Source organism: Pogona vitticeps, chromosome 2 (assembly GCF_051106095.1).
Source record: "Pogona vitticeps strain Pit_001003342236 chromosome 2, PviZW2.1, whole genome shotgun sequence".
In the NCBI taxonomy this organism is placed as follows: Eukaryota; Metazoa; Chordata; class Lepidosauria; order Squamata; family Agamidae; genus Pogona; species Pogona vitticeps.
Window position 1 is genome coordinate 63,999,497 of NC_135784.1, and position 27,548 is coordinate 64,027,044.

A 27,548-nucleotide genomic window follows, 5' to 3' on the forward strand; every position below is an offset into this window, starting at 1 on the left:
TAGGCCATGCTACTACAGGGATGATTTATCAGCCCATTATTTATTCTTATTATTTGTACATGCATATTCTTCCTTTCCCTCCATGAACTGAAAACAGCATACACATGTTCAGTATATCCTCACAACAACCTTTTGTGGAAGGATTGAAAGACTGTGATTAGCCCAAGGTGACCCAGTGAGCTTTGCAAGAAAGTGGGGATTTGAACACAGGTCTCCTGAGCCCTACTTCAACACTCTGACCACTACTGCACACTGGATCTTAGAGTCAAGTGGTATCCATCAGGAACACTGTCAAAACTGGAGCAGCGATATCACTGCAACAACTCACCTGCCAGATATAAGGTATGAGAGTTCTTGTTTTCAGGCACTTTATCTGACCGCTCACAGGGCTGCATCCCTAGGAACTTCACAATGTTGCCTACTGCCTCTGTTTTTAAAAACAAGTGACAGTTTTAAAGCATATATTCATATAAATACTGCAACCCCAGATTTAAAATTCCTTCAGCATAAAAACACATGCATTCTATTATAAGACATTAGTTCTCCTAAATATATTTAGAAGAGTCATAAATGTGTTTCTTTCCTTTTATTTTGACAAAGTCTAGAGAAATTGGCTCTCCACTATTGTCCACAGTCAGGACTGTGAAGAACCAAGAATTCTCTGTCCTTACTCTACAATAATCACCACTAATTTTCTGTTCTACCTTTGTTCATGGAATTCAGATTTCTTGTACGCCCTCTGATATACTAATATTCTTTCACTCAAGTTTGATGCTACAGAGAACATATCATTCCAAAATTTCTGATGGGAACACACAAATTGTGTAAAATTATACAATAATTGTTTGTCTCAAAAAACATTTTAATGGGACTGTGGGCAATACTTTTTAGCTAGCAGCATCAAATAGTTGAGGGAGATAATCTAATAATTCAGTTTTTGGAGAAGAAGGCTAATAGTTAAGCGCTAATAGTTTTCCTTACCTTCCAGTGTCTTAACAGTGGACAACGTGAAAGTTTCTTCTTTTTCAAACTCATCACCAACTTCTTCCCAGGCAGCTCCAAAATTTGGTTTCAGAACCTTTTGAATGTGGTCTGCTATGGTTACCTCAATGTCTTCTAGCTAAGGCAGGAAAATGATTGGAAATAATACTGGTTGAACAAACTTCACCTCCGGCTTCCTTAACAACAGTAGCACACTAAGTTTAAAACATCTCCCGTCTATATCGTGTTCCTCCTTCCAAGCTCTTTTCTCCCACTGCTACGTATAAATTTACTTCATAAAACGATAACACTTTATTTTAATATTAGAGTTCAAAAAAGTATTCATGCATAGTTCAGATTCTTCACTCAGATCAGAACTGCCAAAATTAAAGTTCTTGTGGAAAGTCAACATGAAAGCATCTAACAAAACAAAACAAAAATAGCTTAGCAGTACCATGTTAAGCTAATTGGCTTTCTGAATAGCCTGTTTTTCAAGGCCAATGCAGTTTAAATAAAAATGTCAATTTACAATTCTGATAACACTCAGCTGAATGATGATTCTGATTCAAGAGAGCTGGCTGAGGAATTCTGGGAATTGTAGGCCAACTAAATAACTTTTCCAAACTCTTACTTAGAGAAGGACCACTGCTCAGTGGCAAAGCCAATACTTTGCAACTAAAGGTCCTAGGATAAGTCCCTAATAATTACAGATAAATGGTCAGGTGGTGGGTCTTGGGAATATTATCTGCTTGAGACCTTGGAGATACACACTGATCAGAGCAGACTGTACTAAGCGACACGAGACAGGCTGACTAAGTGAAATACAGCTTTGTGTAGCCCTACTTAAAATATTCGCAACCTGTCTGTTACCATACATGTGGGTGTTCCACATGAAAGCCAACACAAAGAATGGCTTTATTTGTATGACATTTTCACAGTTAAAAGGAAATGGGTGCTTAGCTCAAGCCATTGTGCATACTGGTTTCACACTGGAGATGCATGTGCAGGAAGGGCTTGCAAAGCATGGATCTTCCAACACATGGATTTGCACACCACCCTGCTGAGTGTGTACACCTACTATTAAGCGGTGCCAGCCCTATCACTAGATGGAATAAGGCAAATGCCTCAGGCAGCAGTACAGCTCTCTGTTTCTTCATTTCCCTTTCTTAGGCAACCAGCCTGTCTTGCATCCCATAAAGTGGCCTGCCACCTTCAAATGTTAACAAAAGCTGCTTTCCTGTTGCCAGCGTTGAAACTGATGCCATTGCTGCTCTGGTTGGTTTCTTGCAGGAAGAAGGGAGCAGCCATTTTATCTTTTGCCTCAGGCAGCAAACTGTGTTGAGCTAGCCCCAACCTTAAGTGTTCATCAATGTGACACACAGAGAATTGCTCAAAGGTGTTTCTTCCTCATATCTCCCAAATGAACCGTGAATGCTACTGATGGTTCCCTTTCCCAGATGCTGAGATTATCAACGGCATTTATGAGCAACACCAGGAGCACACATTGATTCTCAACAGAACTCTCAAAGCCAGGGACTCAGTAGGGATGATGATCAAATAGAGTCAAAATCGATAGCTCAGAGCAGAGTTCAAAGCGCATTAGGTAGTCCGAATGGAGCAGGAGTCCATTACCCACTGTGAAACTGTCAGAGCTGGTGGATGGAAACAGGCCTCTGGTGAGGGAAGCCCAACCTTTGCCCAAAATTATGTGAAGCAGACTTGACTTCAAAATGTTGGGAGGGGAAGAAGAGCTGTCATAATACACTGGAGTCAAGAAAGAGAGCCCTCTCAAAATATCCCTTCAAGTTTGACACTATGCAGAGTCAGTTCCACAGTGCCCTAAGCTGACAGGAAATCAATGCTCTGACATATGCAAAGTACCTGCCCAAAGCATAAAACCCTTTTCATCAGCATCCACCAAAAAGCATGTCAACTGGAGCATATTATTATGTGTTTTTTCTTCAAACACATTAAAATTGTTGATACTCTATGTTCGCAGTGGTAAGGGGGGGGGAATTTTGTTGCTTTAAAAATTCTATCCAAACCATAAGCAAGCAAAACAATTTTGCCAAGTTATTTTCTTCATAAAGCATAGGAATCACATGTGGTATTTAGAGCAAACATCCCTGTGGGAGATGTCATGGCCCTTCTAGCACATAGCTGCCAAAATCTGGCTAGTACCAAGCCAAGTCTCCGCATGAGCTGCTTTGATGGGACTCTCCAGGAGGGCTGACACTTCACCATCTGGACATGCTGAGACCCAACAGCTTGTTAGTTCAGAATCTTTATCAAAATCATTTTTTGGACCTAGCAAAACAGGGTTTTGTTGGATTGAGCCACGGCACCTTATAAAAGGAGGGAGGTCACAGACTAATGGCCTTGTCTTTTATAGCAGTGGTTCTTAACCTTGGGTTACTCAGGTGTTTTTGGACTGCAACTCCCAGAAGCCTTCATCACCAACTGTGCTGGATGGGGTTTCTGGGAGTTGCAGTCCAAAAACACCTGAGTAACCCAAGGTTAAGAACCACTGTTTTATAGGATAATAGGCATTAATATCAACTGTGGCACTAAATCAGGTGCCGTCTGCCTAGGTGGTCATGAGAATGGCCACTAGGTTAACCAAGGCTCCTTTCTTACCACATATTCATCCTCGTAGCCCTCTTCCTCAGCTTCACCAGTGTTTGGGTCACAGTCCTTGACAGTGAACTTCATCATACAGCTGAATGTACAGGCCACTGCAGAGACAGCAAAAACAAGTATAAGCAAGCCATCACGCCGCTGTGAAATTTGAAGGTTAAATGTTTACCCCTGCCTATTTTCTTACTGTAATCTGCCTTTTCATTGAGGAATCACCATGACAAACTTTGAAGCGGAGTTCCTGCAAAGTGACCTGTCAGTTTCCACCTAGCCAGGCATGTCAGATCATACAAGCAGTCACTTTCTCCAGCCATATAAGGTTATTTTATAGAAAGCCTGTCCAGAAAGTTTTATTACTACTATGTGTACACCAGGCAGCAGGATCTAATGTTGTGATATGTTAAATCAGTATCTGTTTTGCATCTATGTACAAACAGGCATAGCATCACAAAGAAATGGGGGCAAGGGGCTTTTTGAGAAAAGAAGAAATGATTATGAAAATACAGAAGAAAATTCTACCTGCTGTTGGGTCCTCTTCAGGGAATGCAATCAATGTGTAGCAAGTGCCGGGTTGGTTGTATAGCAATGTTTTGGCTGGTATGCATCCAAGGACCTCATAGCCTTCAGTTGGCTCCATCTGCACTGTGACATTTTCCAGGATCTGATCATTCAGGGTGTTTGTGCAGTCAAACTACGAAGGGGCAATGATGTCAGTTAATCAAGACAGAACCAACAGTACTCACTGTTGCTTTTAACATCTGTGCGGCAAATGGAATCAAACCTTAATTATTATTATCATGGCACAAAGAGTTATCCCTGACTTACTGTGTTTCCCCGAAAATAAGACAAGGACTTATATTAATTTTTGCTAAAAAACAAAAAACGCATTAGAGCTTATTTTCAGGAGATGTTTTATTTTACAGTCATGTCATATTCTGGCTGCTGCACAATGGTGGAGGGCAGGTTTTCACTTAACCGGGGCTTATTTTGGGGGGTAGGTCTTATATCACAAACATCCTGAAAAATCATACTAGGGCTTATTTTCAGGTTAGGTCTTATTTTGGGGGAAACAGGGTAGAATCTCTCCCCTGCCCCACTTGGCACTGTGTCTGTGAACAGATGATTTGTACTTCGCACAAGACTGACCTGGAATATCATGTGGTTGGTGAACGTATGTTTTGTACAATGGACCACATACTCTGTCTCCAACTCTGTAAGTGCCATTGCTTCAGGAGAGGACTTAAATAGTGGACCCAGTCCCTGGAATTCAGGGATAGCGGCCAGTTGCTCTAAAGTGCAAAAAGAAAGAGCGAGAGAGAGAATCAGTTGCCATTCACTGACAGGGCATTATTTCTTCAGTCAAGTGCCAGAAAGAGTAGTCAAGTTAAATAAATCCACTGAAAACATTTGACCAATCCCCTTCCTTTGATTGGAAAGACTGAGGGAATAACACCACATTCTACGGAACCATTTTATTTGTTCCCAAACAAAAGCAAGCACGTACCTTGGAATATTTCTTGCCGAGTTGCTGCCACTTTCTCTGGCTGCTTAACTGCAGAGATAGGAGCATTTTCTGCGGAGGGGCAAGAAGAACACAATACAGATAATAAGAACACAATACAGGTTTAGTCACCTGAAGGGATTTTGTAGTGATTTAGAAAGCACCCCTTCTCTGTGACAGTGAAGGAGAATCTTATTCTTGATGTTGATGTAGAAAAGAGGTGGACAGCTCACTGCGGGCTGGGAACTTGATTTCCCCACAGTGAAAGCCGCACAATCCCAGAGTGTGCCACGGGGGAGGAGAGACTGGTAAACCAGCTCTAAGTATTCTATATCTAAGGCTGCCTTAAGTCGGAATTGACTAGACATTATGCAATTATTATTAGAACAGGGCAGAAGGTGGGGTGAGGAGAAGAGCTAGGTTTGGAACAAACACATTTAGGGCAGCAATGCAAGAGGAAGAGGCCCAAATGCTAACGTGATGGCAGCATAAAGGTGAAAAGAAAATGATCCGGAATTTCTAGGGAGATGAAACATGGCAGATACTGTTCTTCAAAGGGGGGGGGGGGGAGAAAAGGTCAATGATGGGGCAAATTTCCATTGACCTTTCTACTATACCTGTCCTTTGTTCCATGAGGGGGGCAGTTGCCAAGGGAACAGACTTGAGGTCAAAAGGTTTCTCAGAGGGCTCCAGGGTATATTGATGCAGTGCCCTCTCCAGGCCAGGGATGGAGACTGTCAATCCTGGATAAGAACAGTGACAAAAAACGAAAAACAAAATCATATTAAGGAGGAAACCAGATTGCTTATAAATCAGATCACAATTAACTCTCCACATCTGCTCTTCCATATGGCCTGAGGGTAGCATGGGGGGTGGGACTACTTAAGGAGCTAGGCTTTTAGCCAATTTAATCACTCACAGCAGCTTAAGAGGGTTGCAGACTGAGCCACAGCGACTCTCTCTTTCCAGATACAGGGGCACCTGTACATTTGGCAGCAAATCCTGTACCCAAGGAGCACTTGTGTTCAAGAGGACCAGAATTTCCTCAGAAGGCTACATCTGGAATTTCCCTTGGGTGATATACAAACATGTGGCACACATCTGCTCCCAGTTTGAGCTCAAAAAAAGAGGGAAGAGATATTTACATTTTTATATAGTTGGCTCAGGCAGTTAATACGTACTACCGTTAAAGCAGAATGAATTTGGAAAACTAGATTAAAGAATTAGCCTATCATGCTAGGTTAATCTATTTCTGCTAATACAGAGAGCCTTTTTCCCCTCCCTAATGCAGGCAATGTTGGCAAAAGAAAGCAGTACTCCACCTGTCATTCTTAATCAATGTTTATTGAAATAATGAATGCTACACTACATGGGGTGTGTGTACCAGGAATCAGGTGGAGAGGGAGAATTAGGGACAGTACATTCCTGTCCTTTTTTTTTTTTTTACAAAGTTAAAACTAAAATACAAATTCAATAGTGACTACACAAAATACCCATTGGACTTTCCCCACCCGTGCCACCATCACTCTTGGGACTAGGTGACCAATAATATCAGTTTATACCTCTTTCACACCTTACCTCTCCAAAAATACATTGATTCTTTTGCTGGCATATAGCCTTTCTCCTTCAAAAAGACATACTCTGAGTATCAATTCCATACATCTTTTAAATTATTAGACTTTACTATTCCTCTCCTTATTTCCATTTCACATGTTAACTTACCATTAATTGCTAAGCTCCACATTTCTTTATACCAATCTTCAAGATTAATCTGTTTGCCGCTTTTCCAAAACTTTGCAAATATTAATCTTGCTACTAACAACTAACTCTTTCTGATCTTTTTTCAGATGGTCATTCTTAATTATATTCAGGAGGGCAGTACTTGGTGATATCTGAATATCATATCCAATAATTTTTCTAATTTCCTTAAAGACCAGTGCCCATTCTTTCTTTTTTACTTCACCTGTCCACCACATATGCATATATGCCCCTTTTTCCTTTTTGCCTCTCCAGCATTGAGATGGTATGTTTTTATTATATTCAGTCTTGCTGAAATAAAATACTACCTTATAACAATTTTCTTTATCCTTATAAACATACTCTTCATTATTCTTTGTGACCATATCTTGTTCCAATCTTCTTTTTTAATCTCTTCCTCAAAGTCCTCCTGCCACTGGTTTTTCATCATTGCATGTTTGAATCAGGAATGTACTAGAATCTTATAAATTACGCTAACGGTTCCCTTTCTTTTGTTTCCTTCTTCTTGATCTTGTCTTTGTTCGATAATCTCCTCAAATTTTGTCAGTTTTCATTATTGACCTTTGTTTCAAACCACACCTTGATGAAAATGGAAATTTAGTACTCTCTGGTCAAGATGCAAATAATGACTGAACTGGAAGTAAAAATCTTACTGGAGATAAGAAAAAAAGGGGAATCATCCGCCCACTGCTTTGAATAGTGATGAGTTCAGAATAACTGCTGGATGGCTCAGTAGTTTAGGTATCTGGCTGCAGAGCTAGAAGCTGGGAGCTTGATTCCCCACTGGGTCTCCTTGATAGGGCTAAACTCAATGATCCACAGGGTCCCTTCCAGCTCTGAAGTTCTCAGATTCTCCGATTCTGAGTTCCAGGCACAGTGCTAAGGGAAGGGAAACTATCCAGATTTGATTTACTGTCTCTCTATCAATTATCAGAGTTTGGAAAAGTGATTTTTTTTAAAGAACATAGGAAGTGAGCGGCCTTATGCTGAATCTCAAACCCATCTAGTCCACAGCTTTCAGCAGAGATGAGCATCCACTTCCCACTGTTACACACAAGTATTTCCAGCCCTACTTGGAAATCCAAGCATTAAACTTGGGACCACCTGCACACACAAGCATGGGCTCTACCACTGAGTTGAGCCCAAAATTTTCACAGAACATGCTGTTCATCTTAGAAAGCACGTGAGTGGCAGTGAAGGAAAGCATCCCCATGAACACCACCTCCCCAGGATTACCTGTTGGCCAAAGTGAGAGGTGGGCAAAACGTAGCTCACAGGTGTGAGCCATTTGGGCTCCCCAGTGCTTATAAAGCTGCGCGTCTCAGGAGCACAGCCTGTTATTTCAAGATGGGGAAGGATGGAACGGAACAGAGGAGGCCAAGTACCCATATGTATTTTTTAAAAATGGCTACACTAAAAATCCTTTGGCCAGCAGGGCCACTAGCATTCTGGGGACTGCAGTCCAAATGACTAACTTTTCTACACGTTGTTTTTCAAATGTAGTAATTGTGTGTCATCCAGTCAATTCAGCCTTGTGACAAACCTTTTCAGGATTCTCTAGGTAGAAAGTACTAATAAATGGTTTAGTCCCTCCTTCTGGGGCCATCCTGGGACTATTCAGGTTGCCCAAGGTTGCATAGGCTGGCTCTACTCCCAGAAGGCATAGTGGGGTATCAAACTCCCAACCCCTGACTCTGTAGGAAGGTTTACACTGTTGTAAAACCTGCCCCCAGAACTCAGACTACAATAAGCTGCACTGAGAAGCTTCTAGATGTAGCCTCGGTAACCTCACACCACTAAATTGCTCTCTCTTGGTCTATTACCATTCAAAATGTAGCCAGCATTGAGGGCCTTTTGCTTCTGCTCCAAGACGCTCAGGTAGAAGGTGGCCCTGTCTCTCACTTCATTGTCATCATCCATCACACACCTGAAACCAAAATCAGAGTGCTGTGTTCAGTGGAGGCATTCAAATTCACACAGAGTCATCCAGAACCCTGACTCAACCCAGATGGTCAGAAAAGACGGTAGCGTATGCTGTTACCATGGGACAGGGAAGCATTTGATCAGCAGATAAGATGCTTCTTGTGATTCCTCACCTGAAGAAGTATGCTTATGGGAAAATAAAATCTCATTAGTCGTAAAGATGCTCCAAAGCTTCTGGTTTCTCTTTTGCTACAGCAGCTACCACCTATCATCTCATGGAACTGGGAATGTCTGCTAAACACAAGTGCTGATAGGTTCCAGGAAGCAACTTCTTACTCAAAGACTCTGAATAATCCCTTTTGACACTGAGGACTAGCATTCATTTGTAGCCAGTGATCCTTTTTAAATGCACCACAGATCCGGGCAATCCCTACTTTGGACCAAGATGTCTGGGCTGACCCAGTTAATCTCCGCATCTGCCAGTGAGAGGCATGTGGACTATATCAGCTTACTTTATCAAGGTACCCGATATCCCTCTCATCATCCCAAATCCTCATTTTTAGCAAACTCCCCAAACTGTTGGCATTTTGGGGTTTGGGATCCAGGTCTCTATCATTACTCTTAAATTTGGGAGGGATGGAGTGGCTGTTGTCTTCTTCCGGTTTTGGCCTTCAGCTTTCACTGTCCTTTATCATTTCTGGGCAGAGGCAGCAGAAGGGAGATGAAGTCCAAAACATTTGGAGTGCCAACACTTCCCCAGCCTGAGTTTCATCCATCTAGTGCTGTAGATCAGATGCTTCTCGTGAATGATTCTGTGCTAAATCGGTTACAGTGCCATCGGAACCTGAGCATGTTAGAGACTTACTATCATATACACTGTACATTCTTTAACTCTACTTGTTAGTTGGTTTTACTCTACAGTCTTGTTTTTATTTTATTTTAATTGTTTTTATTTTATTTTATCTTCTCATTTCAAAAACCTGGCATTTTCCTTTGTCTGAATTTCACAGTTTTGGGGATCTGTGGAATGGCACACTGTTATTTCTGTTTTTAAAAAAATGACTTTACAGTATATAATTTCTCATACCTGTTGAAAACTAATCCTGCCCTCATATCAACCTATTGAAAACCTGATCTTGAACTCTTGTTTCTTTGCCCATGGGCAAGGATCTAATGACTGCAGCCTCAACAAGAACTGCTGACCACCCAGATAGTTCTCCTATATTAGCAGAAAGCTAGGATTCATAAAACACCAGGTTTTCAAGCTGCTTGCTTGGGGAAGTAATGTGCATTTTCATATTATATCAGTTTATACCACAGCTAGGAAAAAAATGACATTTTCGGACTACAGTTCCTCGAGTCTAATCCCTCAGGGTAGGGAATATCTGCTGAATATCACAGGTATCAGGCAGGCTCAAATTTCAGGCAGTGGTCACACTGCTTGAGGGTATTCTGGGAACTAATATTCCAAAACGCAGTATTTCAGATTCCAACGTAAGCTATTCAGAGCGCTTCAGGAGTAAAGGGTAAACTTGCCCTCTTTGATTCCAGGGCAGTAGATATCCCAAACAAAGCCAACTTCAACTGTGCAGCCTGAATTGCATATACAGTATCTTTCTCGAGGCTGTCCCAGCAGCAAAATATGCCATCATTTCCCAAAGCACACTTTTCCTATTTCTGGTACTTTGGTGTGCTTACAATACTAAAAAAGGAACTGGTCCTCAAATATTCATCTTGGAAATCCTGGAATCTGCCTGCGGCGATCACAGAGGCAGCAGAAATTAACAGGCATTAGGTCACATCCTGCCAGGGACATGCAAGGGTTACGTTCTTGCTTTTTAGCACAGGTTAAAGAGAGACAGCCGATCTGCCAGCTGTCGTGAACTCTTCTCCTGCCATCTACTGTATAGTGCAACTGTGAGATGAACAGGAACTTTTACTTTGCCTGCTTCATTTCTATCCCAGGAACTATCCTAGAAGTAGGCCAAGGAAATCATGGTGAAATCTGAAGGTTTGCCTTTCAATGTCTGTCACTGAGCTGAATGTGGCTGTCAGAACAAAGCCATGTAATGAGGAAGTCCCCTGAAAAGCCAGCAGTGTTAGAAAGAGAGGCTTCCTTTGCTTTGTTTTATCTTCACCGTCTATGAATTATTAGCAAGACAGCAATCGCTTCGTCCTACAAGTGTTCTGCATGCTCTCCTATCTTAGATTCTGACTGATGAAGCTGCTGAGTTGATCAGGCCTCAGGTTAAGATACTGCATGAAGTCAGGCTCTTTTACCCCATAGCTCACCTCTTCAGCAAAACTAGGATGCTGGGCAGCATCTCTTCATTCTGAGCTCCAAATTTGGCCAGAGCGCTCACCGCACCTGCAAACAAATGAGAAAGAAGCAAGAGAAAGGACAATCTTCAAGTGGAGAAAACTATCAGAGATTATCCTTAGAATTTCATGTTACAGAACCAAGAAACCAGGCAAAGAATTGACCGAGGGCTAAAGGAATTGGGGTGATCATTCTATGAGTTAATACTGTACAATGGAATTCTGTTAAAATGTGCAAATCCTCCCCTTTGCAGGCCTGCCTGTCTACCGGAGAGCCAGTGCGATACAGCAACTGGAATGCTGGACTGGGGCAAGTGAAGCAAACTCCCAAGTCCGAAACTGGAACCCAAGTCTGAAGCGGCCAGCTGCCTTGTGCTCAGTTAGACTGTGAGTTAGGAAAGTTCAAAAATGAAAAAAAGACTTAAAGGGGAGGATCTACATTTTTTGCTCCAGGCAAGCCATGGCAAGTCAAGCGTCCATGACAACAAGCTACGTGGTCCAAGGGTCCGAGTCATTCTAAGGGGGGGGGTCCTCTTTAAAGTGGACGTACCTGCCCGGACTTCTTCATGTTCCAAGACAACTCTGTTGTAAATGAAACGGATGTATTTGGAAGGGTTGTTGGTCTTGGGGCCTTCCTGGCCCAGCAAATGGAGAATACGGGTAGCCAAGACCGTGAATTCGCAGTCCTCAATGAACTCGCATAGATGGGAGAGGCCGGCTTCCTTGCTCTCTGAGTTCTCCTCAATGATGCTGATGATACATTCAACGATGGCCCGCTTGTACTCAAAGCCCCCCTAGGCAGTAATGTGAATGGGTCAGTGAGAAATGCAAAGAGAAGACAGTGGCCCTGTTTTTAATGTGACTTTCTAGCTATATGCGCTCATGTGTCAATACACATATGCATCTGAGTATGCACCACTTTCTTTTGATTTAAAACATCTGTTCTAAATATTTCTGTTTTACCTAGTGCAAGTAAAAAGTTACACACTGAGTCTCTGATATAACCATAATTTGGCCATCCCAGGCTCACCATGAATTCCTTCCTGACTTTCAAGGGAAAGCGATCTTTTGTGCACCTTGAGATTCAGAAATATGGCATCTCGCTTAAACTTTGGCCCATGCTTCGAGTTGCAAATCTTTTGAGCTTTTATTCTGATGCCATTAGGTCCACAGTAGGTATAAAAGTGAGTGGGAGGGACTTTGAAACCACTGTCTACTGGAATGAGAATCTCTAGCTAAAGACTAGCTGTTCTGCTCCAACAGATTTTGTGTGGGTAGTAAAATAAATCTGGCCTATATAGGCATACTATCATCCAAATCATAATGTTTTCATTGGCAGAAAACAATACAATGACTAGGAGAAAAATATAATTGGAGGTTATGTAATACTGCATTTGATCAATCATCATCTCCCAGAAAAAAATTTTCTAGAAAAATAATTGTAGTATTTCTGGTTTCTATCTCTGAATGTCAGTAACATTCATAAAATATTTTCAGAAAGTTTGCTGGGGCCATCAACAATAGGCAAAGGTTCTACCAGAGGCTCAAAAAAAAAAAAAAAGGACTTTGGGTGGGGGATGGTTCCCTAAATTTCCCTAGCTCATACAGCTACCAGCCCCATAAGCTAAGGCAGTGATGGTGAACTGCCCTATGGCACATGTGCCACAGCTGGCACACAGAGCCCTCTCTGTGGGCACATAAGCCATGGCAATGCTGCTCCCCATGCCGGCCAGGGAGGGGGTGCTACTTGCTGCCGCGTCTCAGCTCGAGCTCACACTGCCACCTTGTCCCCCGCCGGAAGGGAGCCTGCAAGTGGCGCTGGAGGTGGTGATCAGGTGGCAGCAGCAGGAGGAGGAAGAGGTGAAGGAGGAGCTGCGCCCAGCTGCCCCTTGGCACACATAGCGGCTGCCCATTGACTGCAGTTCTGGAGCTACAGGAGAGTGAGTGAGCAGGGTGGGGCGCAGCGCATGAAGCCCGAGCAAGGGCCCTACCTATGTTTGGTGAGCGGTGAGGAAAGGTGACCCTGGGCTGCCCTCCGGAGGACACGCCGTGTTGGCACTTTGAAAAAAAAAGTTGGTTTTGAGTTGCAGTTTGGGCACTTGGGCTCAAAAAGGTTTGCCATCACTGGGCTAAGGGGACTCTGGGAGCTATTGTCCAAAAAAAAAAAGAACTTTTCCAAACGCTAGTACCCGAGTTCACTTCAGAGACAACAGCAGAGAGAAAATTATACTGAGAAGTATCCAACTAGATTTTTGACTTTTTCATAAGACTACACCTGCCATTTCCCCCTAGCCACAGCTCAGGCAGGCTGGAAGCATCTGGGAATTATAGTCCTGCCTCTGGCACATTTATTCTGCAGACAGTGAGGGCCCAGGATTGCATTGGGCACAGTGGGCCCCTCCAGAGGTTACTGGATGGTCACTCCCGACACTCTTCACCATTGGCCATAGTGGAAGCTGGCTGAAGGGAACATCAGGCCAGCCGCATTTTACCAACCCTTGACTTACAGGAACCCAAACAGACTCCTGATTTATGGGCCCTGGAGCACACAGTCAGGTAGCATTCCAGCTACAGGCCTAGCAGGCCATGATTGCAAATCCTAGTACTCTGAAAAGAGGGACATTAGGCCCATCCTGTCTGTCTATGGGATCAAGCCTGTGTTGTTAAGGATCACAGAATAAATACGGCTGCAAACCAAGAATCTTGACAACCCTCCAAAGAATGGCACTTACCTCCTCCCGAAGCATGGTGAAAAGGAAATTCATGAGGACTGTATGCTTGCGGGGATACTTCTGACAGAGGGTGCTGATAGCCTGGACCACCACGACCTAGTAGATACCATAGCAAGCACAATGAATTCTTGGAATTCCATCTCACTGTTGGCCCTCCCAGCCCCCATGCAAAAGCATAAGAAAATGCTGATGTGAACTCTTGCCGTGCCTTGAACTCATCCGAAATTTCAGACATGAAGGTGGAGATCTGCTTCATGAGCCGGTCGATGCTGCTCTCACTGCCAGTTTTCAACAGAGTTGTGATGGCCAGGGTAGCAATGCTGCGGTTGGAGTCTGTCACTAAGTTCTCCAGATCAAGATTACAAGCGGTCACGGCAGAAGGGTGCTTCATTGCAACCTAGCAGAGAGTAACAGAATTCACTTCATGAGGACTGAGATGATCCTGCAAGCCTAGGCATAAAGTAAGAGTCATATTTCTTCTATGCCTGAAAAAATGTACTTCCCCCCCCCCCCACAACCTCCCAGAAGGCAGCAGTCACCATAGCCGGGGGCCATGTTGGCTGGGGGCTCTGCAAATTCTCGCTGAAAATAAGTAACAAATTTAATCTCTGTCTTGAGAGAAAGTTCACAAGGTCAGGTAACGCCCGGTGGGCATTTCTGGCTTAATAAACCACTGTTTATTAATCCCGGGACACATTCCAGGCCTTCCTGTTTCCCACCAGCCCCACGCTGGTTGCATCCTAGCTTTAGCTTGTCAGACCCGATCTCTGTAGAATGGAGTCCCCGGGCCATTTGAATTAGGAAACTGTGATTTAATATCAGTTGCCATCAGAAGTAAGTAATGGCTTGATCCTCATTAGTAAACCAACATTAAAACCGCAGTTTCCTACTTTCAGGGTAACAAGGAGCTTTCGTTAGGTTGCAGTGCCGAATCCTGTAGCAAAAGGAGGAATGCTAGAGGCAGGTATAAGCCCTACACTCGTTCCTGGCTCCCTAAGCCATCATTTGTCACCTCTGAAAGGGCCAAATATCAACCCTGTTGAAAGACAGCTACCAGAACCCCAGTGTTAAGACAATATCCTCATCTTCATCTACCATGGCTCATGCCGTTCTTACTACTGGGCAGCAAAGGGCAAGAACACTAAACAAAAGCTAGCCTGTTCAGCAGCTCCCAACATAATCAGCCACTCTCAAAACAATCTATGCCTCTTTCCACATGGAATAGAATGACTATACTGTTTTTCTCTGGGAGAAATCAAAACCAAAAAGATGGGGTACTAATGGTAACAATAGTGTGTTGTCAAGTCAATTCTGACTTACAATTACCCTTTCCAGGGTTTTCTAGGTAGAGAGTACACAGAAGTGATTGGCCAACCCCTCTGTCTATGCAGCCAGATACCTAATCCACTGAACTATCCAGCCAGCTTAAAAATGGGGTACAAGAATCAAGTTCAGGCACCCCTCACTGCTTAGGAAGATGGTGAGCTTTCGAGGACTGTCTCATTATTCTATGCCTTCAGAGCTCAGTCAAATGTAACAGGACTGATATTTCATTCTATTCACAAGATCAGTGACAGACATAAACTAGGGAAACAGAGCTTGCATGCAATTTGAAAAGATTTCTGAGCAGTTCCTCAGGCTCCTAATTCTGTGGCAGACATTTAACACCTACCGCTGTTTTGCCAGGAGAGTGCTACCGTCCTGGGGCAGGAAAGGTTTCACTTAACTGGGGCTTATTTTGGGGGTTGGGCTTATATTACGAGCATCCTGGAAAAAAATCATACTAAGGCTTTATTTTCAGGTTAGGTCTTATTTTGAGGGAAACAGGGTACTTGCTTCACCTCAGAAGGCAGGGCTCCAAAGATGGGATTTGGACACTGGGAGGATAAGGTGGGGGTAGGCTTCAGGTTCCTGGTCCTCAGCCACATAGGTCTTTAAAAAGAAGGCACTGCGTTTTGAATTGTGCTCAGAAATAGACAGGTAACCAAGGAAGAGGTTAAAAAGAATGGGTGAGACATTTTCACAGCACGTCTCACTAGTGGATATTCTCGGTGTGGCAGAGGGGGACTTGCAGGCCAAAGACTAAGACAAAGCCAAGACTAAAACCTAGCCTTCCAAGATCAAGCCCTGTTGGCCATCAACTCACACTAACCCCCAACCACCCGAGCAAGCTAAATCCATCACAAGTTTCTTCCATTCTTCTTACCTTGTTGAGAGTTCGAACTGCTGCGTATCGAAGGGCAGCTTTGGGGGAACTGCAGAACAGCTGCAGCACTGCAGGGAAACATCAGCTTGGTTAGCAACGCAGGCCAAACTAGCAGAGGACGCAGTGTTTCAAACTCACTGTAATGATGGGAAGGTACTGGAAAAATGAGAGGACAGGTCTGTGTGTTGTTGGGCTGTATCTCTCAACATCACAAGCCACTATAGTCGATGATGATGGATGATGGGAGCTGTAGTCCAGCAACACACAGGTTGAGAGTTCACTTATCCGACTGGGACTCCTTGGTAGGAGCTGGATCCGATGATAAATAGGGTTCCTTCCAGCTCTGCAATTGCAAGATTAATATTTAATCCCTGGCTGGCCACATATTTCATATTCAGCTGCAAAGTACAAGGCAGCATTGATTTTTGTACCTACATTAATTCTTAGAAATATAAAAATGTTTTTAAAAACAGGGTGGAAAACAGGAAGAAATGAAGACGGGAACTGCATGAAGAGAATGGGAAGAATGTTTCTCTCTTTTTTTCCTCTCCCCTGGGTTTTTGCATCTATACTTGTTGCTCATAAGGTCTTAAAGCTTCTTTCCCATTTTCCAGTCATTCCTCTTAAAATATCATTCCTTTTCCTTGGGAACTTTAGGCAGGGCATTTATACTGTATATCCCCACTTTTTCCCAAACCCCAAATTTATTCCCCAAACCCAAAATTCCCTCCAGGAACATGTCTGCATGTCACTCCAGCGATATCCCCCTGCAGGCCAAGTCTCCTCTACAATGTCCAGCAAGATTCAAAATGCTCCATGATTCTGCAAAGAGTCCAGCAAGCCAATGCTGGTCACTGACAGCGGACTTTAATTTTGCCATCAGCAAACCAACGTTTATCATGTCAGCCAAGGAGTCCCAATAGTTCAAGGATTTACCGGACACGGCAGGGGCCAGTTCTTTGGCAGAACAGCCGGGCAAGTTCACAATGGCAGATGCTGCTTCGTAGACCACCATCTCATGCTTGTTCCTTAAGCAGCTCTCAATGAAATCGAACAGCGGGCTCTCGTGGCTAGGATGGTCAAAGAGAAGAAAAGGAGTCACATTCATGCATGGCAGCCGTATAGTTTAGAACAGGGGTCTTCAATGTACGGCCCACGGGCCACATCCAGCCCACCTGGCCTTTTTATATGGCCCATCTGTGCATGTATGCATGTGTGCAGGCAGGAGTGTGTGCATATGTGTGCATTCCTTCTGCCTTTGAAAATATCGCAAATATATTATGTGGCTCTCCGTGTGAAAAGTTTGGAGGGCCCCAATTTAGAACGTGGAGCCAACTAGAAGAGGAAACTGAATCCTCCAAACAGTATTTGGAGGCTAGTCAGTTCCGTCAGCAACGTTTCAATGATCTCAGACCAGTTCACACATGTGTCTGCACATTATCACCAAACATAAGTGGCTCCAATGCAGCTTACAGTCACGCAAATAATTTTACTGCTCCTTTCCCTGATGCCTGTTCAATAGTTTCAGTCCCAATCAGCTACTCCATTGATTGTTTTTTTAAAAAACTGTTCTTCTGTATCCTTTCAATTGTGCTATAACAGCCAGTCAACTCTGCCTACACTCCAACATTATTGAGGCAAAACAAAGTTATACAGAGTGGAGAGTCCTCCCATAATGATGTTGTTGTGTAGCCAGATGTGTTTCTAGGAAATGGAAGGCTAATTGTTTTGAAAAACTGGTGCTAAAACATTGCCCACTTGGAACTCTAAAGAGCAAAAAGATGGCCATGAGGAAGGCAAGACTTCCTGGGGCTGTGAATGCACTTTCCAACCCTCTCTAAATCTCATTTTTCTGCACAGAATAATGATAATAAAAAAAGAGAGAAAAAGTAACCTATCCTGTTTCAGAACTTTCTTCCAAGAAAGGAAAGTATTCTTACCCATCAGCTTCTTCCAGGAGTTTGCTGGCCACACGGATCATCAGGCAATAGGCAAAGGGTGATTTTAAACCATGGCGCATGAACTTGTTCAGCATCTTGTTAACAGCCAAGCGGTCGTTCTTGCGTATGTGATACAGCAAGCCAAGGGCATGATACTGGAATGGGTTAACAAAGGAAGAAAGAGGGTCAATATTGTATCAACATTTTGTAACCCCACCACTTAATCCAGAGACACAACACTAAATCTGAGCTCTAAGGTAAACCCAAAAAGGGCTCCATGTGGCCTTAAGGTTCTTACTTGGACCATGATATTGTCACTTGACGCTGCTTCCTGAGCCTCATTCACCCAGCGCTTCACTACATCAAAGCTGGTCTTCAGAAGATGCTGTGAAGGAATAAAACCGGCATACCTATCAGGAATGGCTCTTCAGAAGTCCAAGTGGGGTCATTTCAGATAATGAACGGAAAATGCTCAGAAAGTTTTAGAACAGATACTGGCCTCTATGAGGTGCAGCACAAGCAGAGAGAGGCTGATCTGGTTGGCCCCCTCCCTCTTGTCCTGCCACCATCAGGCAAAGACCTTCCCTTTCAGGCAGGCTTTTAAGCAGCAAATGTCTCGGGAATGTTTCGTTTATTAAACATAGAGATTTTTCATTATTTTTTAAATGTTTTAAAATTGTTTTTCATTTTGATTTTAATCTTGATTTATGTTTAATTGTTTTTTACCATAGTATTTTAAAGCTGTTATTTGTTGTATAGTTTTAGCTCTTGTGAGCTACCTTGGGTCCCCTATGGGGGAAAAGCCACATATAAATAAGTAAATAATAAATAAGTCCATTTCCAAAGACACCCTCCTTTCCCCACCTCCAAATCTTGTTTTGTGCTTTTTTCTTTTAAAAAAAGGGGAGGGAGATATTAGGGGTTTTGTGGCAGGGGAGGATAATTAATAGATATGAGCCAACATTTCATCCATGTGTTACTGAACATGTTTCTCTTTCGTAGAGTGTTTTGTAAGCCTAGGAACAGATTGATTTCTAACTACAAATGGCATCATGTTCTTGTGAACAGACCAAGCGCTGTGGGACCCAGTTACACCATAAAAACACCAACACCATTCTACCATTTCTTTCCCTCTTTTCATGACTGGGAACAAGGTTGGAACTCAAGCAAGCAACACCTGATGCCTTAGCCAATGAGACATCCTCTAGCTGTGACTCTGAGTTCCCTTTTTAAAAGTATACACAAAAGAGTGAGGGAAGGAGCCTTCCTCTCCTCACGTGGATCTGTTATTAATGGAAGTGACCCTGCAAGTCCATACACACACCAAAGATGACACGAGGGCAGAACTGGATACACTGGACACCTTATCCACAATCGCCTGCTTCATGTAGCGTTCAATGGCTTGCAGCATGGTAGTCTGCAGGGAAGACCAAAATGAGAGAGGGAGATTACTTGGAAGGAAATTTGGGAGCATGTCTGGAAAGAGCCAAAATGCTTCAATCAAAACCTCAGGCAAGCCAGAAGGTGAGAGGTGGGAGGAAAGGACTTGGAAGGAACAACGAGCAGAAACTTAAAGATGAGGAGACTGAAGGTCAGAAAGGGATCGCAGAAATAAAGACATACAGAAAATGGAAGCAACCAGCACTTACATCTGTAATCTGGCATAGGGCTCGCACTGCAGGGCCTCGATAATTGTCATCTTTCCCAGTCATATCTTTGGTTAAACTGGACAGAAAGACAGAGTAAGTTGTCAGGCATGTCCTATCAGTTTTCGCAAACATTAAATCAACAGGAGCAAGGCTCTTAAAAGTGGTGAGCAACCTAATCCTTTTCTTTGCACTGAGAAAAAGAAAATAATACTGCCTTCCCCAGGAATTTCAGTGTGTCTGTTTGCGCATGCATGCACATATACTCACTAACACAGATCCTGGAGAAGTAGGCAGCCCTCTTCAGAACTTTGCAACCAATACGCAGAGCCTAGAAAAGTTACTGTTTTGGGCTATAAACACCACACATGCTATGCTAACTAAGAGTCATAATCCAGAAAAGCAAAATTCTCAAGCTCTAGAACACGGCCATATTCAGGCCAAGGATAACTACATCAAATGAACTTGACCACTGCAGTTTGCTCAGAATGTTGCTCATTTTTATTTCTGACATGAATTTTCTGGGACCTGCACATTGCCTCATATAGTTGAGAGAAACGGAGATAATAAAAATCTGGATGTGGGAAAACATTGGCAGATTTGTCTCTATGAACCTGGGTGGGTCTCAGTTGAAGAAACCTATGCTCTCTGAAAAAAGGGCCACCACATGAAAAACCACAGGAATCACCTGCTAGTCACAATGATGACATCCTCTGAGATGCTGGACATCTCTTTGATGGTCAGGTAACACATTCTGCGGAGAATTGGCTGAAGAGTAATGGAGATACAATGAACAATGCATTAGGACTCACAAATATTGTTGTTACTGATGAAAAGTAAAGCTTCCTCCTGCACAAGACAGTTTAGCAGGGTACTAAATAAAACATCTTGGTCATCCTGTTGCAATTGAAACTGAGAACCAGCATAGGAAACAAACTCTGTGTCAGAAGACCAGAGAAGAAGTAGACAAGGATTGAATGTGACCATGTGTTGTAACTTCAGGCCATGCTTGGAGCATGGCATGGCATGCGGCTTCTCATCCCCTAGTCCTTGTCCAAGTATCCCTCTGTCAAGGAGCTTGGAGAAGTTATATTTTGGACTACACCTCCTGGATAATCCCAGCTACTATATACAGTGATCATGCTGGACAATTCTAGAAGTTGTAATCCCAAAAAGTAACTTTTCCAAACTTTGTGGTCAACCCGACCTGTCGTGTAACACATTTCTAGTTCCCTATGCAAACCCACAGTGCACATGCAGAGAACTTACGTCATTGGACTGGAACAGCTTGGTCATTGCAAAGAAGGATTCTGTGGCTTCCATCACACCAAGGTGCTCTCCCTGCAGATGGGGGGGGGGGGGGGGAGTCCAGGCATTTAGATGTAGGTGGCATGGATTTGATTTAAATCAAGTCAATTTAAATCATGCTTTAAATCATAATTTCAATCACTAGTCAGTAAGGCTCAATTTAAGTCATGATTTTTAAATGTAAAGACTCATTCTTGCTAGTAGTTATAATCTTTAATATTTGCAACCAGATAAAGATTTCATATTTAGAATAAAAACCTGTCAAATTAGGAAAACAGCTATATCAGAATTGACTTTAGTTTAATACATTAAGCACTCATATTCGAAGAACTACTTAAATTGTTTTATTTAACTAAAAGAATATTATATAACATACACGTTCTTATATTTGCGTAAACATCAATGCATTCATTGCTTGTACATAGATTTGCAGAATGAGATTAAGGTCTTTTCTTCAACTCTGTTCAATTTATACCATTTTTATTGTGAAAAACGCATGTTATCTCAGTTTGGATTACTTGAATTAATTGAATTAGTTTACCAAAAATGTAAATATTGAATGAATTTACAGCTTCCTGCTATATAACTAAGCAATGCTGAATAACCTTTCAACTATAATGTAACTTAAGCATTTCATTAAAATAAATTTGATTTAAATAAAAAAAAATCCAACATTTGATTTTTTAAAAAGAAAATCATCAATTTTAATTCACCCTGGATGTTGGACACATCATGTTTAGCATTGCCAAGGAAAGGGCATCAGCTAAGGTCAACAATTATCACAAGCAACCAATGTGAATGTGTCAATGTCCACAAGTGAACCACTTTGGGCTTAACCTCTGTAACAGAACCATTGTAAAGGTAAACACAAACAATCATTCCTCCTGTTACCTGGTTTATGAGGTACAAAATCTTGGTAAGGATATGAGCACATTTCCGAGGGTTTATAGGTGTCTCGTTGAATACTCGTGCCTAGAAGCAGAGAATAACACTTCAGGACTGTATCCAAACCTTTCCTTAGGATAAAAGAATATGACTGCTACTGGTAAGGAACTTACTTCCTGCAGCACTGCACTTTTCTCCAAGTTCTGGAATGGATTGGAACCTCCACCTGAGAGATAAAATCAATGAGTTTCAAATCTGCTTTAAATCAGTCTACTTATTCAACTTCTGAATAAAAGACATTAGATACAGCTAAAGGCGGAGCAATCAAACAGATTAAATGTAGTTATATCACACAATTATTACAGTCCCCTGTTCATGGCCCAGTGAACTAAAATGTCTGCAGAAGGCATTTGTTGATAGCCAAATGGCACTTCAATCAATCAGGTTGGTTCAGCCAAATAAAAAACCAAAAATTCAACAAACCTCATGTTCATTGAGGAGGACTATTCAAGCAGCAATGTGATTCCTCATACGTAAGAGCTATGTTATTACAAGATTCTTAAATACCACATGTTGTGATAGAAATAGTATGTGCCATCAAGTTCCTTTCAAGTTATGGTGGTCTTAAGGATTTATGATCTGCAAAAGGTTCTTCCATCAACAGCCCCAATTCCTCAGATTTGAAGATCAATATTTCTATTCTTTTTCCTGGTCACAATGTAAAAGCTATACAATGAAGAAATGTGACAAGAAAAAGACTGATTCATTTGAACAGCTGTATTACAGGACTGTTTCATGGATACCATGGACCAACAGAAAGACAAAAAAGGGGGGCTCTAGATAAAATCAAGCCTGAACTCTCACTAGGAACTAACATGACTAAACTGCACCTATCATAAGACAGGATTCAGTGGAAGAGGCAATAATGCTAGGAAAAATGGAAGACCTAAAGTAAGATGGATTGTCTCTACAAAGGAAGCCACGACTTTTAATGTGCAAGATCTGAGCAGGGTTGTTGTGGAGATCACAAATTCACAAGGTCACCTTTAATCAGAATCAATCTGACTACACATAACAATATCAGCAACAATTTCTGTTCCTGGAATCCTCAAAGCAGAATTTCTAATGAGTACTTGTGACTTTCCTATTCTAGAAGAACATGCACCTCTGCATGTCAACCAACATATTTAAGATGACAGTTGTAAATATTTAATCTTTGGATTCTTATAATTCACTATATATATGTAAGAAATGTTTTGATATCAGCAACAAAATTTGCTTAGCTACCTGGACAACCAGGAGACTAATGATGCTGTTCTGAATGCTCTTGCAGACTGACTCATCGTGGAAGAAAGCACTAGCCATTTTTCCATATACTGTACTACATACAAGAATATGGCTGCCCTTATTGCTCCAGTCATCTGAAGCATCCATCTGTCCCAGTGGTTCCCACCCTTGGCTAACTGAGGTGTGCTTGGACTGCAATTCCCAGAAACCCTGATGAGCACAGCTGGTGTTGAAGGCTTCTGGGAACTGCAGTCCAAGAACACCTGGGTTGCCCAAGGTTGGGAACCACTGATCTATCCAAACTCATTATCTACTTGTGCGGCTACGGCAATGCCGCATCATCAGTAATCCTCATTCCAAGGAGTTATGGCAGAAGACTGCTTGAAGACACGTTTGTTAATGAAAGTCACATTGTATCATAACCTAAAGAGAGACAGAAAACTGCAGTGCCTGTTGTACACAGGGAGGGCAAGATATCCAAACTCAACAGCACTTTTAAACCCGTCAGATGCAAGTCTATTTATTTGTTTGTAGAATACCTAATTTTGTACCTGGGACTGTAAAATTCAAAGTATATAAAGACACCTAACAATGGCTTATGTAATTTAAGAAGCAAAACAGAAAAGGGTTAAGAAAGGGAGAAGTCTGGATATGTGGGAGAACGACTGAGACCCCCCCCCAAGACAAAAAATAAAATAAAATAAAATAGTGGGGGAAACAAGCTGTAATGTAGATGGGACATCTATCTACAAGCCAGGATGCAGCATGGCAAAATGTAAGTGTAATCCATAACGGGAGGGGGGGGACTTATCTATAGGCTAGCATTTCCCTGCATAAACTAGAAAAGCTCGTCCCATCCAAAGCACAGCTGACAAGGCTGATTGCTGAGATGGGCCACCCCCACCCCCCTCTTTGTGCTAAAACAAGGGTCGGGTGGGGGGGGGAGAGGATCACACAGCTGTTCCGTGACTGGCGCTTTGCCGCACTCACCCGATTCCTCATCCTTCTTATCAAACTTCTTCAGCATCCCTGAAGCCTCTGTCCCGTGTGGGGGCGGAGGCGGAGGAGGAAGCGGGGACGAGGGTCTTGAGCTGACGGAAGGCTACTGTACTTAGCCCGGGGCGAAGGGAAAAACAAGGATTCCCCCGGGGGCAGAAAGAAAAGAGGGCGACGTCGCAGACGACGGCCAAGACCGGCTCCCCTCCGGCACGGGATTCCGGCCACTCGACTTCCTGCTCCAGCGCCACTTCCTGCCAACATGACAGTCCTGAGAAAGCGCCGCCGACCAGCGGCACGCAGGCGCACTCCCGCGGCAGGAAGCTGAGGAAGGGCTGACGTGGCTGCCAGGAGGAGGGAGGAGCTAAGGGCGAAAGGGAGGGGTAGAAAGGAGAGGCAGGGGCGTCTGGGTGGGAGCGGGAAGGAGGGTGCGGGGGGTTATGCTTCCCTCGTATGAACGAACGGCGGTTTCTAACTAATTACTCTCCATAAAGGAATGCCGTTTCCGTGTGTTTCCAGCTACATATTAGCTTGCCAACGGTTTTTTGTATGTGTGTGTGTGGTAAAATTTCAGCGCCTTAGAAAGCTGCCCAAGAGGCACAACATTTTGGCAAAGGTTTTCCTCCCATTGCTGCCTGTGTGCCGTGGGAAAGCTACACCTGATGTACATCGGTCTCGAAACGGTCGACAAGACTGAGCTTGGTGGCCTGCAAGGGTGGCACCCTATAAACTGCACAACATGTAAGAGGCCCCAGGGCATAAGCCCTTCGGCAAAGTATTCTAACAAGTTAGAAGCTACTCCAAATCTGAGGCAGGTCCTAAACTGTAATTTAGCTATTGTGATTGCTGTATGAATCCAGACCGAAGAGGAAGGGTGGGGCAAACAGCACCCCTATTCACCTGCCTTCACATCATCTGTGACCCTTTCTGCAGCAGTTTAGTACCAACATCACTGTCACTGCCCTGAGTCTTGGAAGAAACTGACAGTATTAATCAGTTTTTTAAAAAGTGCTACAGCCTTTGTCAAGCAGTAGCAAATTGTCAATGGATAAATATTTCCTAACCCATTCCAGTTGTCTCCATTTCTTCCAACTCATTTAGCAAGGTTATCAAGTTGTACGCTGTATTCCCGCCATCATCATAGTATATGGAGTAATGGCATGCTAACGGAAACTTCCTGTTGTAGAGTGTGAAAGATTTATTTCCAATACCAAGTAAGGACGCAAGAAGCCCATTCAAAATGGTCTGTACTCTCCTTGATACTCTGAATAAACACAAAGAAAGATGTACCTACTGTAGCCAAAGTCATCCTCAAAGAACATGTTGAGATCTGTAGAGAGCTCCAGCCCCGGCGTAAGGAGGACCTTCTGACTTGTCCTTTGCACCAACAGCACAAGCAGCCAGTGTACTTTGCACCAAGCTGCCAGCCACTGCTATCTCAAAATACTTACAAAGAGCACAAGAGTCAGTAATACAGTACAGTATAAGGTGACATTTCAGACATGCTTCCTGATAGCTTTACAATTGAGTAAAAGGCATTTTTGTCAAAGATAAAACCTTAGCTCCTTAACCAGATACTGTAGTAGTCAGAGACAAAAAAATGGAACCCTTTGTATGTGGGACTGGGTTATGTTATATCTACTTTTTAAGGTGGTCTGTTTTGCAGATTTCCCCCCTTAATTTCCCAGATGTAATAAAGGTAGATAGGGGACTATGGTTCAAGTTGATTTTCTAGTAGGCATCCTTCAGTCTCGAGAGACTATGGTAATGTCCTCTGAATGAGAACTTGGCTGAGGAGGCCAATTCGAGAGTGGCAATCCCTTCCACACTGAGGACAAATACCTCCTGCCTCCAAGCTGAACGCTCAGATGTCAAGGTTTCCCATCTGTTGAGGTCCATTCTTAAGGCCTTCAAATCCTGCTTGCAGATATCCTTGTATCGCAGCTGGGGTCTCCCTCCGGGGCACTTTCCCTGCACTAATTCTCCATACCCCCTTCATGGATTGCTGCCTTGTCGTGGCGAGGGGGCTTGAGTAACTCAGAGAAGCTATGGGCTATGCCGTGCAGGGCCACCCAAGACGGACAGGTCATAGTAAAGAGTTCTGACTAAACGCAATCCACCTGGGGTAGGAACCGGCAATTCCACTCCAGTATCTTTGCCAAGAATGCCCCATGATCAGAAACAAAAGGCTAAAAGATATGACGCTGGAATATGGGACCCTCAGGTCAAAAGGCGTCCAACATGCTACTGAGGAAGAGCGGAGGACACGTACAAGTAGCTCCAGAGCTGATGAAGTGGATGGGCCAAAGCCGAAAGGACGCTCAGCTGTGGACGTGCCTGGAAGTGAAAGGAAAGTCCGATGCTGGAAAGAAAAGTACTGCATAGGAACCTGGAATGTAAGATCTATGAACCTTGGGAAGGTGGAGGTGGTCAAACAGGAGATGGCAAGAATAAACATCGACATTCTGGGCATCAGTGAACTAAAATGGATGGGAATGGGCGATTTCAACTCAGATGATTATCATGTCTACTATTGTGAGCAAGAATCCCATAGAAGGAATGGAGTAGCCCTCATAGTCAACAAAAGAGTGGGAAAAGCCGTAATGGGATATAATCTCAAAAATGATAGAATGATGTCAATACGTATCCAAGGCAGACCTTTCAGCATCACAATAATCCAAGTTTATGCACCAACCTCCATTGCTGAGGAGACTGAAATTGAACAATTTTATGAAGATTTACAACACCTTCTAGAACTGACACCGAAGAAGGATATTCTTCTCATTCTGGGGGACTGTAATGCTAAGGTAGGGAGTCAAGAGATAAAAGGAACAACAGGGAAGTTTGGCCTTGGAGTTCAAAACGAAGCAGGGCAAAGGCTAATAGAGTTTTGTCAAGAGAACAAGCTGGTCATCACAAACACCCTTTTCCAACAACACAAGAGGCGACTCTACACATGGATATCACCAGATGGGCAACATCGAAATCAGATTGACTATATTCTCTGTAGCCAAAGATGGAGAAGCTCTATACAGTCAGCAAAAACAAGACCTGGAGCTGATTGTGGCTCTGATCATCAGCTTCTCATAGCAAAATTCAAGCTTAAACTGAAGAGAGTAGGAAAAACCACTGGGCCACTCAGGTATAATCAAAACCAAATCCCTTACGAATACACAGTAGAAGTGAAGAACAGATTTAAGGAACTAGATTTGGTGGACAGAGTGCCTGAAGAACTTTGGATAGAGGCTCGTAACATTGTACAGGAGGCAGCAACAAAAACCATCCCAAAGAAAAGGAAATGCAAGAAAGCAAAGTGGCTGTCCAACGAGGCCTTACGAATAGCAGAAAAGAGAAGGGAAACAAAATGCAGGGGAGATAGGGAAAGTTACAGAAAACTGAATGCAGACTTCCAAAGAATAGCAAGGAGAG

The 27,548-nt window shown here is 43.1% G+C and overlaps 1 protein-coding gene and 1 long non-coding RNA gene across 3 annotated transcripts in view; one reads left to right on the forward strand and one right to left on the reverse strand.

The window, feature by feature from the left end:
- Window positions 1-24,406, reverse strand: part of COPG1 (coat protein complex I subunit gamma 1) — a 28,108-nt gene extending 3,702 nt beyond the window's left edge. The window contains exons 1-23 of one of the 2 annotated variants that reach the window (XM_020798086.3): window positions 24,114-24,406; window positions 22,010-22,062; window positions 21,843-21,923; window positions 20,913-20,984; window positions 20,332-20,411; window positions 19,647-19,722; window positions 19,322-19,414; window positions 18,296-18,382; window positions 17,998-18,152; window positions 16,994-17,127; window positions 16,058-16,125; window positions 14,060-14,248; window positions 13,852-13,947; window positions 11,670-11,913; window positions 11,093-11,168; window positions 8,701-8,804; window positions 5,737-5,862; window positions 5,123-5,191; window positions 4,765-4,907; window positions 4,138-4,309; window positions 3,619-3,716; window positions 982-1,120; window positions 329-427 (exon numbers count right to left, since the gene is read on the reverse strand). In XM_020798086.3, coding sequence (XP_020653745.3) covers window positions 329-427; window positions 982-1,120; window positions 3,619-3,716; window positions 4,138-4,309; window positions 4,765-4,907; window positions 5,123-5,191; window positions 5,737-5,862; window positions 8,701-8,804; window positions 11,093-11,168; window positions 11,670-11,913; window positions 13,852-13,947; window positions 14,060-14,248; window positions 16,058-16,125; window positions 16,994-17,127; window positions 17,998-18,152; window positions 18,296-18,382; window positions 19,322-19,414; window positions 19,647-19,722; window positions 20,332-20,411; window positions 20,913-20,984; window positions 21,843-21,923; window positions 22,010-22,062; window positions 24,114-24,150 — 2,491 coding nt within the window. In that variant the 5' untranslated portion in view covers window positions 24,151-24,406. Of the gene's footprint in view, window positions 1-328; window positions 428-981; window positions 1,121-3,618; window positions 3,717-4,137; window positions 4,310-4,764; window positions 4,908-5,122; window positions 5,195-5,736; window positions 5,863-8,700; window positions 8,805-11,092; window positions 11,169-11,669; window positions 11,914-13,851; window positions 13,948-14,059; window positions 14,249-16,057; window positions 16,126-16,993; window positions 17,128-17,997; window positions 18,153-18,295; window positions 18,383-19,321; window positions 19,415-19,646; window positions 19,723-20,331; window positions 20,412-20,912; window positions 20,985-21,842; window positions 21,924-22,009; window positions 22,063-24,113 lie in introns of both variants that reach the window. The other variant, XM_020798085.3, reaches the window with a different exon arrangement.
- LOC140704364 (uncharacterized) lies at window positions 14,176-19,851 on the forward strand. The gene is made up of 2 exons (XR_012083521.2): window positions 14,176-14,312; window positions 19,000-19,851. It is a non-coding gene; the product is annotated as an uncharacterized LOC140704364 (long non-coding RNA).
- Window positions 24,407-27,548: the final 3,142 nt, after the last annotated feature.